The 18746-nt window shown below is 40.0% G+C and overlaps 1 protein-coding gene across 1 annotated transcript; it reads left to right on the top strand.

The window, feature by feature from the left end:
• Window positions 1-14231: 14231 nt before the first annotated feature.
• On the top strand, window positions 14232-17348 carry LOC121260931 (salicylate carboxymethyltransferase-like). Its single transcript, XM_041163020.1, has 5 exons — window positions 14232-14382; window positions 15000-15407; window positions 15872-16126; window positions 16673-17125; window positions 17157-17348. The coding sequence occupies exons 1-4, from the start codon at window positions 14308-14310 to the stop codon at window positions 17039-17041; spliced, it is 1107 nt and encodes a 368-aa protein (XP_041018954.1). The 5' UTR covers window positions 14232-14307; the 3' UTR covers window positions 17042-17125; window positions 17157-17348.
• Window positions 17349-18746: the final 1398 nt, after the last annotated feature.

Raw genomic sequence — 18746 nt, 5'->3', positions numbered from 1 at the left:
AATATTTTAACTCAAACTATTATAATATATTTATTTAATTTTTTCTCTCTTCTTTCCCTAAACTTCATAAACCAACTTAACTCAAACTATTTTACTTACATATTTATTATCTTATTTCATTTCATCTCAACATCCAAACGAGGGTTAAGAATTCTGCGATACCTTTGACCTTTGAGGGCTGGGAAACGTGATGCCTAACCTCCAGGTTCAATCTCTCATCGAACTCAAGAGTCGGGCCAATGCATAATCGCTCTGCAGCGTTGGAGTCACACCAACAAAAATTCGAAAATCTCGAATGGCAAAATCAACAATTGCCTTCCTCATTTCTCATTACTTCCTTAAGTATCAAATCCACATTACAATCTTCCAACTCCAACTAGGAAAGCAATAAACTCGGACGAAATAAAAGAATTGACCAACAACAGAATCCGAATAATTAGACTTCTAAAGACGTAAACTTCCAAAAACTCCTCTGCATAGCCGAACATCCACATCAGCTCCGTTGATTACGGATTTAAATTAACCCCTTCTAGATTTGCCTCTGCATCAGTATCCGCATCAATATTTCCCTCCTGATTTGCATCAATTGCCGGCTCTCCTGAAGAACTTGACTCTGGCAAGCTTTGCTGAATGTAAGCAGCAAATAGATGTGGATGTAAGCGCTTGAGTTCCGACGCTTACAACCAAACAGAATCTGAATTCGGACAATTCTTCCACTGGACTAAGAACTTGTAATATCCTCCCCGACGAGTCGAAACAAATTGATGGTCAAGAATGGCAGCAATCTCATCTCGTGGCGCTGTATTTTCTAGTACTCGCAGAACTGGTGTTACCTCTGGAACTAGTAATGCAGAAAATTCATTGACATCACCTTTGAATGCAGTAAGGTCTTCTATGTTAAACACAAGGCTAATACCAAAATCAGAGGGTAACTCAATAACATATGCATTAGTTCCCAATTTCTTGGTAACTTTAAAAGGACCTGCTCGGCACGCATGAAGCTTGGTAAAACTCCCCGAAGGAAAACGCTCCGGCCTTAAACGAATAAGAACCATATCACCTTTGTTAAATTGCCGATCCTTACGTTTTGAGTTTGCTGAAGCTGCATAGGAATTTGTACGGAAAGTAAGGCTCCATTCTTGGTGAACATTTCGCATATAGCTAGAAAAATCCAAGGCAGCCTCGCTTGGTCTGGGTGGTAACGGTAACGAGTTAATATCAAGTGGAGTGCTTGGTTGAAATCCATAAACCACTTCGAATGGAGCACAGCCTGTTGATCTGTTAACAGAGTTATTAAGGGCAAACTCGGCATGAGGAAGTACCATATCCTAGCTGGTAACATGATCGGCGACAAGGCAGCGTAATAAATTCCCTAAACTCCTGTTGGTACCACCACCATAATTGAGTCATGTTGCCGAAGAGTTTTTGGCAACCCAAGAACAAAGTCCATACTAATATGCTGCCATGGTTTGTCTGGAATGGGAAGTGGTGTATAGAGTCCTGCCTGATGCTTGGTTCCCTTATTGAGTTGGCAAATTCGGCACCGATCAACCACTGTATGTACATCTCTCCGCATCCGAGGCCAATAGAACAGATCAGCCACAATAGCATAAGTCTTATCATACCTGAAATGTCCAGCTAAACCCCCACCGTGGAGTTCCGTAATTAGAAACTCCCAAAAAGACCGACGCGAAACGCCTAGGCGTGACTTGAAGAATAAAAATCCCTCGTGCAACATATAATCACTACCAGACGGGCAATCATGAGTGGATAGATCTCTCCATACATTGCCGAAATCTTCATCATTGGCATACTCTGTTTTTAGACTTTCGAATTCTGCAGCATTAGTGGAAGATATTTGTAGCAAATGAGGTCTCCTGCTTAAGGCGTCAACCACCTTATTCTCAGTCCCTGACTTATGCTTAATAACAAATTCAAATTGCTGCAAATAATCCATCCCACGGGCATGTCGTGCATTCAACTTGCTTTGAGTATTTAAATGTTTCAAAGAATCATGGTCTGTATAAAGAATAAATTCTCTATGGATTAAATAGGGTCGCCAATGCTTAAGCGTTTGTATTAAAGCATAAAATTCCATATCATACACCGAGTAACGTCTGCGAGTGTCGTTAAGCTTCTCACTGTAAAAAGCAATGAGATGACCTTCCTGACTCAAAACACCTCTGATTCCCGCGTGCGAAGCATCACAAGCTACTTCAAAAATTTTAGAAAAATCTGGCAACTTGAGCACTGGTGCTTGCCCCATCTTTTCTTTAATTTCAGTGAATGCTTTGGTTGCTGCGACACTCCAAACAAGTTTTTTTTTTCTTTCAAACACTCAGTGATCGAAGCCATTATAGTGCTGAAATTGCGAATAAATTGCCGATAGAAAGTGGCCAAACCGTGGAAGCTTCTGACTTCGAAAAAATTCTGGGGCATTGGCCATGTCTGGACAACGTGTACCTTTGCGGGATCGGCCTCGACTCCATTATTTGAAGTGATAAAATCCAGGAACTTGGCACTATTCTTCATAAATGAGCACTTCTCCTTGTTAATAAAGAGTTGTTCAACTCTCAAGACCTTCATTACCTACTCAACGTGGCTCAGATGATCCTGCACACTTCGGCTAAAAATTAATATATCATCAAAGTACACAACAACAAATTTACCCAAAAATGGTTTGAGAACTTGCGTCATGACACTCATGAAAGTGCTTGGCGCATTGGTTAATCCGAAAGGCATAACTAACCATTCAAACAAATCATCTTTTGTCTTGAAAGTCGTCTTTCATTCATCACCCAACCATATACACATTTGGTGATAACCACTCCGGAGATCGATCTTAGAGAAAATAGAAGAGCCACTAGTAAATCCAACATGTCGTCGAGACGTGGAATGGGAAATCGGTATTTCACGGTTATTTTATTGATTGCGCAGATATCAACACACATCCTCCAACTACCATCCTTTTTTTGCGTCAGCAAAACTGGGACAGCACAGGGGTTAAGGCTTTCTCGAATAAACCCTTTGTCAAGCAACTGCTGAATTTGTCGGCTAAGCTCTTCATTTTCTGTTGGACTCATCCGGTAATGTGGTACATTAGGCAAAGTCGAGCCAGGAATCAAGTCAATAGCATGTTGTACCTCTCTCATTGGAGGTAGTTGATTTGGCATTTCATCTGGCATGATATCCTGGAATTCTTCCAACAATGCCGAGAGTTCCACTGGAACATTACCATCCCCTTGCTTCGCCTCACGTCTGACTACCATTAACACCAGATTGTCCTCATGCATAACTCGAGTGAATTGTCGCATCTTCAAAACTAGGCAAGCTTCCATCTTTGTCTCAAATTCCGAAACCTGTAGAGGATCCAAAACAAACTTTTTACCTTTAAAATCAAAGGAGTAAGTGTTAGCATACCCATCATAAAGAACCTTCCGATCATAGAGCCATGGGCGTCCCAATAACATGTGGCAAACGGTCATGGGAATTACATCGCACCAAGCTTCATCCACATATTTTTTTCCCAATGAAAATTTAATCAAGCAACGTCACTTCACTAGGACTGAATTAGTTTCATTAACCCAACTAATCCAATAAGGAGTGGGATGCTTCTCTGTTTTTAGTCCCAAACGTTTGACAGCAGTTCCAGAAATCACATTCATACCATTCCCATCATCAATAATGACATTCAAAGCCCGACCATTCTGCTGCATTCGTGTGTAACAGATATTGGTGCGCAACCACTCAGGATTGGCTTGGAGTTCCCTTTTTGATCCCGTCAATACTCACTTGATCACACAGCTGGGTAATTCCGATGCACCCAAATGCTCTTCTTCACTATGATTATCTTCATTGGACTCCTCCCCCTCTGTGTCTTCTTCAGCTTCCACCACTAGTAACTCCTTCTCATATATAAAGGCTAGTTTCTTATCTCTTGTAGGACACACGACAGCATAGTGTCCAAAGCCTTTACACTTATAACACTGGGGTCCTTCACTGGTAACTTTTGTTTTCCCTTTCAAATCCCCACTCCCCGAGCCTCTAAAGTGATCTTTTGGAACTAGTGCTCTTTGGAATGGAGGTGGAGTAACACGTTCTTGTCTTGCATTTGTCGAAGTCATTTTCCTCCCGACCGTAGAACCTATTTGTTTCTCAATACGGAGAGCCAACTGGTATGCCTCCTCTACTTTGATTAAGCGAGCAGTCCACATTTCTATGCGTAACTCTCTCCGTAAGCCAGTGTGGCATCGAGCTAAAGTTTTTTGTTTAGTTTCCACGATCTTGCTGCGGACAGTCAACTTATGGAAGCGGTCCGTAAATTCATCGACACTCAATGAACCCTGCCTGAGCTGTAACATCTCTTCAAACATCATTTGCTCATAATCATTGGGCAAATATTTTTCCTTCAGTCGCTCCTTCATCTCCTCCCAATTGGAAATTGCTGGACGTCGAGTACGGCGTAACTTCTCTTCCACACATCCCCACCATGCTCTTGCATGCCCCTTCAATTTCATCCGAACGTAACGAACCTTCCTATCCTCGATTGCTGTTAGCCAGTCCACGAAGGCATTGGGTTCTAACTTTCCAGAAAAATCTGGTACATCGATCTTCATTCTCTTGGTCAGTTCATCAAGAGGTTGATAATCTGCACCATGTTCGGCATGTCCTCGGTGAAAGTTTCGCCTATGACGTCGAACTCGCGGCCCATGATTCTCAAGTTCCTGATATTCTTCTTCATCCCCCTCTTCCTCTGCATCTCCTTCACTGTCGTCCACTCTTCCCCCATGAACTGCTCCATGCCCTCTCCGATCGAAAGGGCCATACTCCTCTCGCACGTAACGGTCATCCATAACATCAAGCCGATGCTTGATTTGCTCTAAGACTGTGGCGAGTTGGTCGATTTGGTGCTGCAACTGGGGCTGGTCTGTGTTTTGGTTGATGGGATTTTGGTCATTTGGATTTGGGTTGTTTGGGTTTCACCATGGCGTATGAAGTACCACTGCGGGTTACAGGCATGAGACGAAGAACTCCGTAGTGAAGGAACCTTTCTCTGATGCCAAAATGATGCCTAACCTCTAGGTTCAATCTCTCATCGAACTCAAGAGTCGGGCCAATGCAGAATTGCTTTGCAGCGTTGGAGTCACACCAACAAAAATTCGAAAATCTCGAATGGCAAAATCCACAATTGCCTTCCTCATTTCTCATTACTTCCTTAAGTATCAAATCCACATTACAATCTTCCAACTCCAACTAGGAAAGCAAAAAACTAGGAAAATAAACTAGGAAAGCAATAAACTCGGACGAAATAACAGAATTGACCAACAACAGAATTCGAATAATTAGACTTCTAAGAACGTAAACTTCCAAAAACTCCTCTGCATAGCCGAACATCCACATCAGCTCTGTTGATTACGGATTTAAATTAACCCCTTCCAGATTTGCCTCTGCATCAATATCCGCATCAATATTTCCCTCCTAATTTGCATCAAAACGATACCCATCTAGGATATGCACCAGCACTTGATTGCCGAGAGGTATTCCTTGGAATGCTTTCGGGCTTACCACTTAATTTGGTTGTTTTATAAATCGCTCCACATGAAATATCATCCTTGACCCGTTGTTCTTGGCTCTAGCTAGGTAGAGTATCATTGAGTCTTACGATCTACATTAATTGATCTTGTGTTGGATTTGGAGAATCCCATAAGCCAAGATCATATCATAAAATTTAATAGTGTACTAGTAGTTGTGAGGGAGGAAGAGCACACAATGGTTTGATGTCACTTTATTGGTCATGCTTAATGGAGCTCATTACCAACATCATATAAACTTTATATTAATTTGCAGTTATACTATCTACGATATATACTCTATGAAGGTCCACTAATGAAAACTTTCTAACATAGTGCATTAGTTTGATATAATAATTCTCAGTGTTCTATTCAAGGCTCCTAATTCAGCATATTAAAATTATGACTAAGACTATAGGGGTCAAACCAACAGCTTAAAATTTAGTCTTGAGATAAGACCGAAAATCGAGCTAAGAGATAAAACTAAGAAAAGATATGACAAGTTTACTCAGAGTCCTAAGAAGAAAGAAACTCAGACTTCTAATAGGAAAATACTTCATAAGGCAAGTTGGACCCAATCAAGGAAATAGACCTCTATATATATGAGGAGATCCCCCACAAAACGGACAGGACTCTCCACAAGCTCTCTACACAGAAGCTTCCTAAGCCCAAACTCCACCACACACAACAACCCAAAGGATCTTCCTTAAATTCCTCCATTGTATTGTGTGATATGTGAGACCATAAGAGATTGTAAAAGTACCCATTATAGTAGATTTTACCCCCAAATAATCCATGGACGTAAGCATTATGCCGAACCACGTAAATCTCTATCTCTCTCTTTATTTACTTTTATTCACTTGTTTATTATTTATCATATGGATGTACACGAAGAACAACGTCTCGAAGCCCAAAACCTCTCGTGGGCTGGGGATGATTCTTTCCTCCCTTCCGATTTGTTGTACAAATTAAGGCATTAACAGTTGGTGTTGTCTGTGAGATCGACTAATCTTCTGCACCGGAATTAGGAGAAGGATATTCTCTGACTCAAGAGATCTTCTCCAGAAAATATCAAATAAGTTCCTCGACCCTGGACCTATTATTTTGCACCTAGTATTTTATTTCATCAGTATTGTTAGAACATATATATGTGTGTGTGTGTGTGTGTGTGTATATATATATATCTCTGTGTCGGTGTGTGTGGAGGGACACAAAAAAAGGGTGCACTGTCAATGTGCACCAAACACACGCTACGTCCACAACGTACACCACACACAAGCACATAAGGTGCGTCGTGCATGGCCCCGTGCACTTGCATGTCCCCATATCGTGCATGATCGGCTCGCTACCAGCCACCTTCGTGTGTGGCGTGGCACAATCCCGGCCACTAGGTGGAGCACCAGGACAGAGCCGAAGAAGGTTTCCCTGCAGGTATCTCACCTCCAAGAACCCAAACACTATTGGGAAGCCACCCTCTAATTGCCCAGAGACTGTTTAGGCTGCCGGTGGCCACAAATCAGCCTATTGGCGTTGTTTGTCGCTAGAGAGGTGCTTCCCTCCCGATGGTATGCCCAAGTCCAATGAATAAAGGTGGGCAGAGGATTTCTGCGCGATGCACTCTTCGAGCAGCTTCACCCGCTAATGACTCGCTAGCCAGGGACCACCATCAACCTCTATCACTAGAGCAGTCGTCCTTTGTTGTGTTGAGAATATCTACAAGTACACAGAATCATAACAAGTAGTAAAGTATTTTAAAGAAAACGGATGTAAAACCCATAGAAATTAATTATGCTATTGAGTATTGAAATTTGCTAAATTAATTACTATTTGAAAAACCAAAATTTAAAAAATAGATTATCTAAATTAAACTGAAAAAAAGAGCATTAAAATTTAGATTTTTAAAGCTAATAAGAATAGATCTAGAGTGTTTGATTTCACCTAACAAATCTCACAGAATTTATTCTTTCTTGTTATAGAATTCCAATTATCTCAAGTTGATGATAAACATCCCTTAACTATTCAATTATTTCTCTTAAACAATGCCAAAAATATTTCCAACTAATAACTCCATATCTCTATGTGAATTTAACTAATTGGAGACTCAATAAATTTTTTGGATTTTTCTTAAAAATCACACTAATCGCGGTAAAATGTCTCTACTTTCACTCAACTAATGGTGCTCAATCTTAGACCTCTAATCACAAATCACCTATCGGCCTCAATGCGGTTCAATAGATCAAACAATAATTAGTTAGAAAATTGCAAGGAATAAACACTCAATCATGAAAATATTAAGATAAAATAACTTAGAATATAAATTGTGTGTTCAATGTTAAACTACATCAAAGCTCTAGAAAATAAAATTAGTTCATAATAAAACTGAAACAAAAAAGAATAGAACGATTGTTCATCGTTCGAGTAGGTTGATAAAGCATGCGGCTTTTGCATCTACTCCCCAGATCCGCCTTCTTAAAAGAAACTTAAAGAATAAACTCTGGAATATTTTACCCTAAAACTCAAACTCTCCTCCATTAATTTTGTGCTAATGATATGATTATATAGGGTACAAAAGAAACCCTAATGTTTTCATGATTTCCGCCTAAACAATCGCCTAACTTTTAAGACTAATTCTTCGCAGCCTCGTACGTGCTCCAAGAGTCAGAATTTAGAAATCCTTATTATCGACAAAGTTGTAGCCCTTTAAGTCAACTTTCCAACCCATCCAGAATCGCATCCATCGGATATATGAGTAGAACGTTATGATCGAAATTTTCAAGCATGTCCAGGCTGTCTTCCAGTGTATTCCGAACTTGGACTTCTTGCGGATTCCTTCTGTAATTTCTTTTTCTTTTTCTTGATAAAAATTACTTTCAAGCCCATTACTAGTTGTTTCCCACGATGTCATTTAAGTTGGTTGGTTAGACTGGTTGCCCAATCTAACTGTCTGGAACCTTGTCGCCAACTCTTCTCACCCAGGAGGTAAAAAATCTCACTCATCACCTAACTCTTGACGCCAATTCTGGTCGCCATTAAGTCTCATCACCTAAATCTCCTCGACTCTCTTCAGGTCCCATCACCACTAGTTAGTTCGGATCCGTAGTTTCTTCTTTTGTACCATAATGCTCTCATTTCGCACTAAATCTTCTCATTCCTACAAATCCAAGAAAATAAAGTAAAAATATATAGAAATAAAATAAAATTAATAGATTTGAAGAAAAACTTACACTTATCATAAATAAAATAATAATAAAAATTATATAAAAATGCAATTATCATCATTACCACCTTAGCTCTGCCAGTTGCGACACCTCGCAAGCAGTCGGCGAGCTCAACTGCACCACACACGTTGCTGAAGGCAGGTGTTTGTGGCTTGGCAATACCACTGCCAGTCACCACCTGAGCTGCCGAAGATTTCTATCTCTAACAAGGAGATCACCGCCCACATGGTGCTGCTCGCCAACCGTCCCTTGCCATTCTCACCAGTGTGTAGCACGGGAAGCTTACTCGAATGTAGCTCGCCGCAAAGGTCCAATCGCTGACCACCACCTAGCTTACTGGCGAATTCCGTCGCTGATGTGGCCGCTCTCACCGTTCCTCGCCACCATCGTCGCTCCTCTCCTCCATCGCCATTCATGAGTCATGCAAGTTGCAAGTTTGCAACAGTCGATGAAGTGCAACCACAGTGTTTCCACCACACCAACTCGCTCAACCAGGGTCAGGGACAAACCGCCATGATTGCACTGGCATGAAGCTGCCACCACAAGGCCATAGCCCTCGACACGGTGCCAAAGTGATCCATGACAATCCCTATTTTATGATACCAAAAGCAAAACACTCCACTCTGACAACATCGCAGCCGCCATCATGTTGAGTCCTACTACATTGCCCAAAACAAGTTGGTTGCGCACTAAGTTTGCTCACCACGAAGTTTTCCAGTTCACCATACACACCACCGTAGTGTAGTGAGCTGGAGTCAAGCTCTCCGACGTCGTCTTTCAGCGACAATGCAAGTTGTGCATCGTGTGAACACTAGGAGTGCGATTGCGACCACCACCTAACTCGACGGCTTTTTCTGTTACAGGCGTGAAGCCCCTCTACCACAGAAGTCCTGGCCGCCGCGAAGCTCGCCACAAAAGATGGAGTGAGGCATGACAGTTCGCCATACACAACTCCATAGTGTCGTAAGCTGGAGGCCAACGTACTCGATACTTGGTCCGTTGGCATTTTCTGTAGTTGCCATGGCGTCGCCGACCCCCAACAAGCTCTAAGTTGTCACTCCTAACCTCCACAATCAGCCTCCTACACAACAACTCTAGATCGAAACTGTGTAGCTCCACCTCAGCCAACACCTTCATCAATGCTCCTCGCCACCCTCGTTCGAGTAGCCCACATGACCTTTGGCAATCAACCATGGAAACTGAACGCCACAGGTTGAGAAACCCACGCCACGGGAGCTCCCTTGTCCACCGAGACAATCCTGAGTAGTTCACATGGCGAGCAAAGTTGCATGGTGGCCATGTGACGAGCAACCGACCCACAGGCGAGACCACGCAAATGGCAAGAAAAAAGGTGGCAAACAAAGATGACAAGACCACGCAATTGAATATGGCAAGCAAAAGGTGGTGAGCAACAACACACGTACAGACATGTACACAAACATATCATCACTAGCGCCACAGTGAGCAAAGGTGATGAGCAACCAACCTTGGCAAAAAACAGCTCAAGCGTGAGAATTACTATCTGATGGAGCATGGTGAGCAACAAAACACTGACGAACACACCATCTCATATGCCGAGCAACATGCAGAACATGGGTTATCTCATTGCCCCAATGGCGAGCAATCAGACCAACACCTTTAGGTGAGCAACAAGAGCAACTCCTCTCCGTGAGTAAAAATTAAGTAGTCTCAATCGTGCAAGATTATTTCTGCAAAAGCACTCAAGGATGAACAATTTGTCCATGCAAAAATCATTAAGCAAAGAACAATCCCAATTTTATCCACTAAAACTCCTTGAGGTTCCACAAAAATCCGAGTAGCTACAAGCCTCAAGAATATACTTCACAGAAATCGCCCCAGTGGCACGAAACATCGGCTATAAAAGCCCTTCCCAGGTGCCATCCAGGCTTCTTAATTTGTTTGCATCAAAATAGACAGCTCAATATCGGTTGCGGGCATCCCAATCCTCCATCAATGCTAAAGCATGGCCGCCTGCAGAAATCGCCCGGGTGTCACCAGCCTTCACCACACTCTAGCATGGACCTCTCAGGGCAGTCAAACTCAGCCTCACACCACAACAGTGCGGTCGAGCATCCCTCATACACCAATGACAAGTTTAAAGACTCGCGGTGCCCAGAAAAAAGGGCGTAAAGGTCAACAGACTACGTCGCCCTTAAACACCAATGACGAGTACACAAACTCACAATACCCAAGAAAAAGGAGCGCTTAAGCCAACAAACCACGCCACCCTTAAACACCAATGACGAGTATAAGGACATGTGGTGCCCAAGAAAAAGGAAAAGGTCAGGGACTGCCAGACCCAACTCACACCTCGTCGAGAGTCAACAGGCGGGATAAGTCATCAGACCTCCCAACCTCCCTCTTGACGAGTCAACATGCGGGAAAGGTCAAGGACTGCCCGACCTGCCAGGCACCTAACAAGCAGGCAACTCCTCAGACTACCAGACCTCTCTCACCTGGACAATAAGACAAGCACAACATCTTCTCTAGCAAACGCTGAGTGTTTATGCTCGCACCAAAACTACTGCCAACGGGTTACCTTCTAGAACAAGCCATCGAGCTCCACAACTACATCATGCAGGTCACCTTTGGAAACGAGTCGACAGGCTCAACAACCACCTAATGTGGACCCAGGGAGTTGACGAGCTTCCTGACCACTTAAGCGCGGGTTACTACCAACAAACATCAACAACAAAACATGAACACGAACATAAATATAAACCGAGGGGAAGAAAACCACTAGTACCAACAAAAGTAAAACAATGATCACTAAAATACACACAAAAAACCAATCAGAGAAATATGAACTCTTCGACGACAATAAAAAATATCTTGGGCAAACATCTACACAAACGAACAAACTCAAAATCGAGCTCCACGCTCGCACCTACTGCAGTCGAGTACATCTCCCGCCAAAGTAGAGCTTTGTGCACATACCTAATGCGGTCGAGTACATCTGCCTTCCAAGTAGAGTTCCATGCTAACACCTAATGCAATCGAGTTAATCTCCTACCAAAATCGAGCTCCACACTCACACCTAATGCGATCGAGTACAAATCCCGTCAAAGTAGAGCTCTGCGCACATACTTAATGCGGCCGAGTACATCTCCCACCCAAATAGAGCTCCACCCTCACACCTAATGTGGTCGAATACATCTCCCACCAAAATTGAGCTTCACGCTCACACCTAATGCCATCAAGTACATCTCCTGCCAAATTGAGCACTGCGCTCACCCCTATTGCAGTCTAGTACATCTCCCTTCAAAATCAAGCTCCGCGCTTTCCCCTTACATGGTCGAGTACATCTCCCACCCAAGTTGAGCTCCTCACTGCTTAGCACAAAATAAACAGAAAACCAAGGATTAAACAACAAACCAGGGATCGAATAGGAAACAAAGGATCAATTTTCAAAATTTATTCTGTAGATCATTGACTTGAAGATTCTCAATGCCTTCTTGTCCAGCAAATTGCACTTAAGAATTGCGACCATCAGTAGAGGTCAAATCAACAGCCTAAAATTTAGCATCAAGATAAGACTGAAAATCAAGTTAAGAGATAAAGTCAAGAAGATATAGGACAAGTTAACTCAGACTTCTAAGAGGAAAGACACATAGACTTTTAAAAGGAAAAAAACTCAAACTTCTAAAAGAAAAAGACTTCACAAGACAAGTTGGACCCAACCAAGGAAATAGACCACTATATATATGAGGAGATCCCTCACAAAACGGACGGACTCTCTGCAAACTCTCTACACAGAAGTTCCCTACGTCCAAACTCCACCACACATATCGACTCCAAAGGATTTTTTCTAAATTCCTCTATTGTATTGTGCGATATGTGAGACCATGAGAGATTGTAAAAATACCTATTATAGTAGATTTCACCCCCAAACAACCGGTAGACATAAGCATTATGCCGAACCACGTAAATTTCTGTGTCTCTTTATTTACTTTAATTCGCTTGTTTATTATTTATCATATGGATATACTCAAAGAACACCGTATCGAAGCCCAAAACTTTTCATGGGCCGGAGATGATTCTTTCCTCCCTTCTATTTTGTTGTGCAAATTAAGACATTAACAAAGACTATTATATATATATATATATTGTTAATTTCAGCTCTATATGAAATTAAAATAATGCGTCATAAATATATATATATATATATATTCACATCTTCTATCTTCGGGTAGTTTAATTAGATCAAAAGGATATTGTTTACTTCATTTTTTTTTTGCTTTTTCGAAACAAGATTATCGAACGTTCAAAATTTTCTTCAAAAAAAAATTAATGACAATAAATATTCGGTTTTTCTTTACAAGTCCCTATAAATAAATTTATTTAGGAAAATACTAGATGTCTGCTAGGGGCTCAAGCTGGGAGCTCCCGCTGGGTTCTAGTATTTTTTTATATGTGGTTTTTTTAGTTTTTTTATATAAATATTTTTAATAATTTTAAATATTTTAAAAAAATAAAATAAAAATTATAATATTATTTAAAAAAATACTTCCTTAATCATGAAATAAAATAAAAAAAATATTTAAAAATATAAAAAAATTTATATAAAAAATAACTTAAACAATACACATAAATAAAAAAGTACATGCTAAACCCAGCAGAGGCCTCAGTAGAAGCTGTAGCATGGCCATTTATTTATCTCCAAGGCTGGCGCCAAGCAACCATGCCAGCTAGGCCTATAGCTACCAACGTCTTGTCCTCTTCCTTCTTTTCCACGATCTAAACAATTCAGTATAAAATTATCTCCGACACAAACAAAACGTCAGAAGCATACGTGGGACAGCTTGCATATAATCACGTTTATTTTATGGCCGACGGGACACTACATTACGAAAAAAAAAATGAATTTTTATGATTATGATTATTTAATTACGATAAAAAATTTATTTATAATTAAAATAAATTTATTTTAATTATAAATAATTATTTCGTTGAAATTAATTATTCATAAATAAATAATTTTCTTATAACCACCAAATAACAAGCAGTGCAATGATGACTCTTCGTGTATTACCTTCTTTCTTCTTATTATTTATTGTGTATGCGATGACCTCATGTGCACGAGGTTTGCATGCTTCTGATCGGTGTTGACGAAATCGAGTTCCAAGTCATGACACGTAGAATTAAGGTGGATGCAGGAGTACACAAAAGTCATGTTAACCGATCGAGACCTTATTTGGTGTCGATTTTAGCGGAAAAAGATGAACAAATTAGCCACGGCACGTAATACCTAGGGATTATTTTCATGATGTCTTTTCTAGTTTTGTGCTTGGGCATGGAATCCTGGCTTTTTCTCATACCTACCGACCTGTTGTCCTTCAAAAAAAAAAAAAAAAACACTACCCCTCGTCCGTGAATCCGCTTGTACGTAGAAGAGCTGATCTATCTATAAATAGGTACCTTTCCCTCAACATAATCCCCACAAGCTCACAGTTAGTACTCCAAGCGAAGAGAGAGTAAGAGAAGCGAGAGGTAGAGAGATGGAAGTTATGAAAGTGCTGCACATGAACGGAGGAATGGGAGACGCAAGTTATGCAAACAACTCCCTAGTTCAGGTGAACTCAGCAACCCTTTGCACGCATGCCACTAACATTTAAGTACAAACCTTGTGCATGCAACTCATTATTAGAGATGACTTTCCAATTGTGCCCCCATTAAATTTCTTACGATATATATACACACACATATATGCATATATGCAGAGAAGAGGAATTAATTTTACAGTACTTTCATTTGAAGTTAGGCTTCTTGCTCATCATCGACTGCAATACTGATTTTACTAGCTAGTAAAAGTTCCCATCGGCCTCCTGGGTTTTTCCACCACAAGTCCCGTGCCATCACAAGTTAATTTACACTAGCTAGCTATCTTTTCCTAAGGACATTGGATTGCGTGCGCTATATTGCTGCATTTCATGTTAAGCAGTTTTGTAAGTGACTTTTATCCACAAGTGAGGAAGGAAACGAAAACCAAATTATTTATGCACACTGTACGTTCATCATATGTTCCAGATAATTGCAAGTCGTGATCATCGCTGCATTTCTTCATGAAAATCATTGATATATATATATATATATATATATATATCAGTTAGTTTCACACTTTATGTGCACACTGTAGATTATATTTGCAGAAGAACTCATGATTTAAGTTCATTCTTTTGACTTTGGACAGCGAAAGGTCATAACTATGACCAAGCCCATCACAGAGAATGCCATAACCCAACTCTACTACAGCGCGTTGCCAAAGAGCCTAGTCATCGCAGACTTGGGTTGTTCTTCCGGACCAAACACTTTGTTTGTAGTTTCTGAACTTATCAAGGTAGTGGATCAGCTTCGCCGAAAATCAGGGCATGATCAATCACCTGAATATCAAGTTTTCTTGAACGACCTTCCCGGAAACGATTTCAATACCATTTTCAAGTCGTTGCCAAGCTTCCAGAAAAAAATGAGCAATCAATTGGGGGCTGGTGCAGGTCCATGCTTCTTTACAGGAGTTCCTGGTTCTTTCTACGGCAGGCTTTTCCCTACCAAAACTCTGCATTTTGTCCATTCTTCTTATAGCCTCCACTGGCTATCTAAGGTAATTAACTTTTTCTATAAAAGATTGGAACATCTAGTACTCCCATACCCAATGATAAAGGATGGATGAAAGTGCGCGTGAAACCATGCAATACAGGAAATATATATATGCATATATAGTCATATGTATAAGTTCGGGGAATGGAAAATTTAAAGATAAAGTAGACGAATTCAACAATTTTAAATGGGATTCCACTTTTTTATGCTTAAGGATATGTCATAGAGGTCTCCAATTTCAACTGCTGAAGAATAACCTCTGCATTCAGTTAATTGATTATAAGCAAAGAAACAAGTAAAAGAATTAACTTTTTTAAGGAACTAGGGATAGAGAAGTCCACAAAGTCTTTCATCATAGATACTTTTGCAAACACCAAACGAAATTGAATCACAATGAAATAAATTTATTGCAACAAAGTGTGTCACAAACAAAGAGTCACTTCAGAAGTGAATGTTACTGTTAACTAGGTTCCTGAGATGGTGGAGAGCAACAAAGGGAACATTTACATGGCACATACAAGCCCGCCAAGCGTACTAAGGGCTTATCATGCACAGTTTCAAGCAGATTTCTCAATGTTTCTGAAGTGTCGTGCAGAAGAGTTGGTGCTAGGTGGACGAATGGTTTTAACATTTTTGGGAAGAAGAAGTGAAGATCCATCAAGCAAAGAGTGTTGTTACATATGGGAACTTTTGGCTATTGTACTCAATGAAATGGTCTCCAAGGTAAACTATAATCCTAGTTATTAATTCTACTTAATTGACTAGGATTGATATATATATATATATATATATATATATATATATATATATATATATAGAAGCATAATCTATTAAACAGTTCACAATAATTGGTTATTATGTCTTAGTTATTGAGTTGATGAAAACCAACAACTTCATTAATTATATTTTTTTAGGAAATATACTTCATCATGTACAGTAATTGTAAGTTGCATTGATTAATTTTATGATATAAAAAATTCTGTGTTTTTGATTTTTTTATGTATAAATAGTACAGAAAATTTTCATATTACAATTTTGGTTACACAAAATAAAACTATTTCATCTCATCTCATCTCATATAATTATTACAACTTTCTCAAATCCTCGCATAAAATATAATAAACAATTCAATTTTTTCATATCTCAAAACAAAAATAATATTATAATAATATTTATTCAATTTTCAAATCTCATCTCACTTGAATTATGTAACCAAACGAGGCAGCTTCCAAGCTAAAACCTATGTTCTATTCTCTACATTCCTTACAGGGACTCATAGAAGAAGAAAAAATGGATTCTTTCAACATTCCTCATTACACACCATCTCCATCAGAAGTGAAATCCGAAGTTCTGAAAGAAGGATCCTTCTTCATTGATTACCTAGAGGTATCTGAAGTGAATTGGAGCGTTAATAATACAAGCTGTGAAATAAACTCATCTGATGATCAGTTTTGTGATGGCGGTTATAATGTTGCAAACTGTATGAGAGCTGTGGCCGAACCCTTGCTTGTTAGTCACTTTGGAGATGCAATCATTGAGGAGGTTTTCAAGAGGTATAGGGAAATTCTTTCCGATCGGATTTCTAAAGAGAACACTCGCTTTTTCAATGTGATTGTTTCCTTGATAAAAAAGGAATGATCATGATCAATATATAAACACTAGCTAGCTAGAAGTACTACTGCCATATTTAGTTTGAAATAAAAGGTGGTTTCTTCAACTAATTAGCTGTCTCATCGCATAGATAGCTAGCTAGCTATCTAGGTATGTACGCGCGGTACTTACATATCCAAGAATAGTTTATCTGTAGTTCAAGTTAAGTATTGTATGTTTCTTTTCTAATTTCGGTGCAGAGGGTTCATTAATATATTATCCAGTAGTACTTGTACTGCATGCTTTGTTTTTAAATGTGTGCTGAGTTATGTGTATGAAAGTTTCCCTTGGAATTCTCAATTTTGTGAATTTGATTCCAGAGTTCCACAACATTTAAAAATCCGAGACATGATCCACATATTTCTGCCAATTTGTTTTCAGAAAATGTCGAAGTGGCCTATATAATAACACGAATATTAATCCACGTACTTAAAATAAAAACGAAAAATAAAAAATTTAGATAAAAAGGAAAGGAAAGCAAAGAAAAGAATATTATTATTACAAAAAAATAGAAAAAAGTCCGGAAAATGGAAAACCTCGTCCCACTCCTCTGTGATGATAAAGTTGGAGGAAACCTCGCTCTAACCATGCATGTTGCAGACTGAGGGGATCGAGAAGATCCTTTCCATATATGACCCCATGTACTCTTGCATGCACATGTAGAGGGGTCTACATGATAAGTCGGGAACATCTTTTCCTGCAATTGAGCACTGGGCATGGGGTGGAAGGTTTGGGCGAGGTTTCACAATATCCCATTGAAGGACAAAGTAGGTGGTATATACCATGCAACATGCTTTAATGAAAGGGAGAAACTTCACAAAATACATGCTTATCATGTGGGGATATTGGAGTCCTAAAGATATTATATGTACAACGATCATGATTATAACACCTCGTATTTTAGTATATTTTTATTGAATAATTATTTTTAATAATTCAAAAATATATTCTCTTATTTTATAATTATCGGATATTTTAAATGGGTTATTTTATGATCTTTAAATTGTGAAAATTAAATTGTTATGCTTTCTTAATATTTATTTATTATTATACATTTAAATCATTCTTCTTTTAAATTAATTGATTGTGAGATTTAATTATTTTATTTTCATTGTATTATTACGTTTAATTTATTTTAATTAATTTATTGTTTTAAAATCATCTTCGTTGGATCATTTTTTGTGACCCAAGAGGTGAGGATTGGACCTCATTTCTTTTCCCCACTTTTCTTTTACTCTTTTTCTTTCCTTTTTCTTCTTTCTTCCGCAACTCTCCTTCCCCGCGCGACACACCCCCTCCCTCTCTCCCGTGCGCTTCTCTCCTTCCACCCAACCCACCGCTGTCGTGCCGCCGTGCGCGACACCGCCCATCCCATTCACTCCCCCACCGGCCGGCGACCCTTCCCCGTAAATCTCAGCTTCTATCGCGCCGCCATTTGCCCCCACGAGCCCCTCCAAGCCGCGGCGCATTTTGAGCTCCAGCGCCGCCGTCGCGCCACCTCCGGCCATCATCTCTTCACCACTTCATCCTCGACCTTCGAGCAACCCAATGGACCCAACCCCAGCTCCGATCCTTCACCGGTGAAGCACATTCAACTCCATCTCCGTTTCAGACTTTTTGGCCTTAAAACCAATATTTGCGCCGCCACCCACGGCAAACCACCACCACCATTGGTTTCACCGACCTCTCTAGG

This window comes from Juglans microcarpa x Juglans regia, chromosome 4D, assembly GCF_004785595.1.
Source record: "Juglans microcarpa x Juglans regia isolate MS1-56 chromosome 4D, Jm3101_v1.0, whole genome shotgun sequence".
Lineage (NCBI taxonomy): Eukaryota > Viridiplantae > Streptophyta > Magnoliopsida > Fagales > Juglandaceae > Juglans > Juglans microcarpa x Juglans regia.
This window is presented reverse-complemented; position numbering and strand designations above follow the sequence as displayed.

Bases quoted from the DNA above. Each gene is read 5' to 3' on its own strand.
- LOC121260931 (XM_041163020.1), top strand. From the start codon at position 14,308: ATGGAAGTTATGAAAGTGCTGCACATGAACGGAGGAATGGGAGACGCA. The intron at 14,383-14,999 runs GTGAACTCAGCA...GACTTTGGACAG, and splicing joins CAAACAACTCCCTAGTTCAG to CGAAAGGTCATAACTATGAC. The intron at 15,408-15,871 runs GTAATTAACTTT...ACTGTTAACTAG, and splicing joins GCCTCCACTGGCTATCTAAG to GTTCCTGAGATGGTGGAGAG.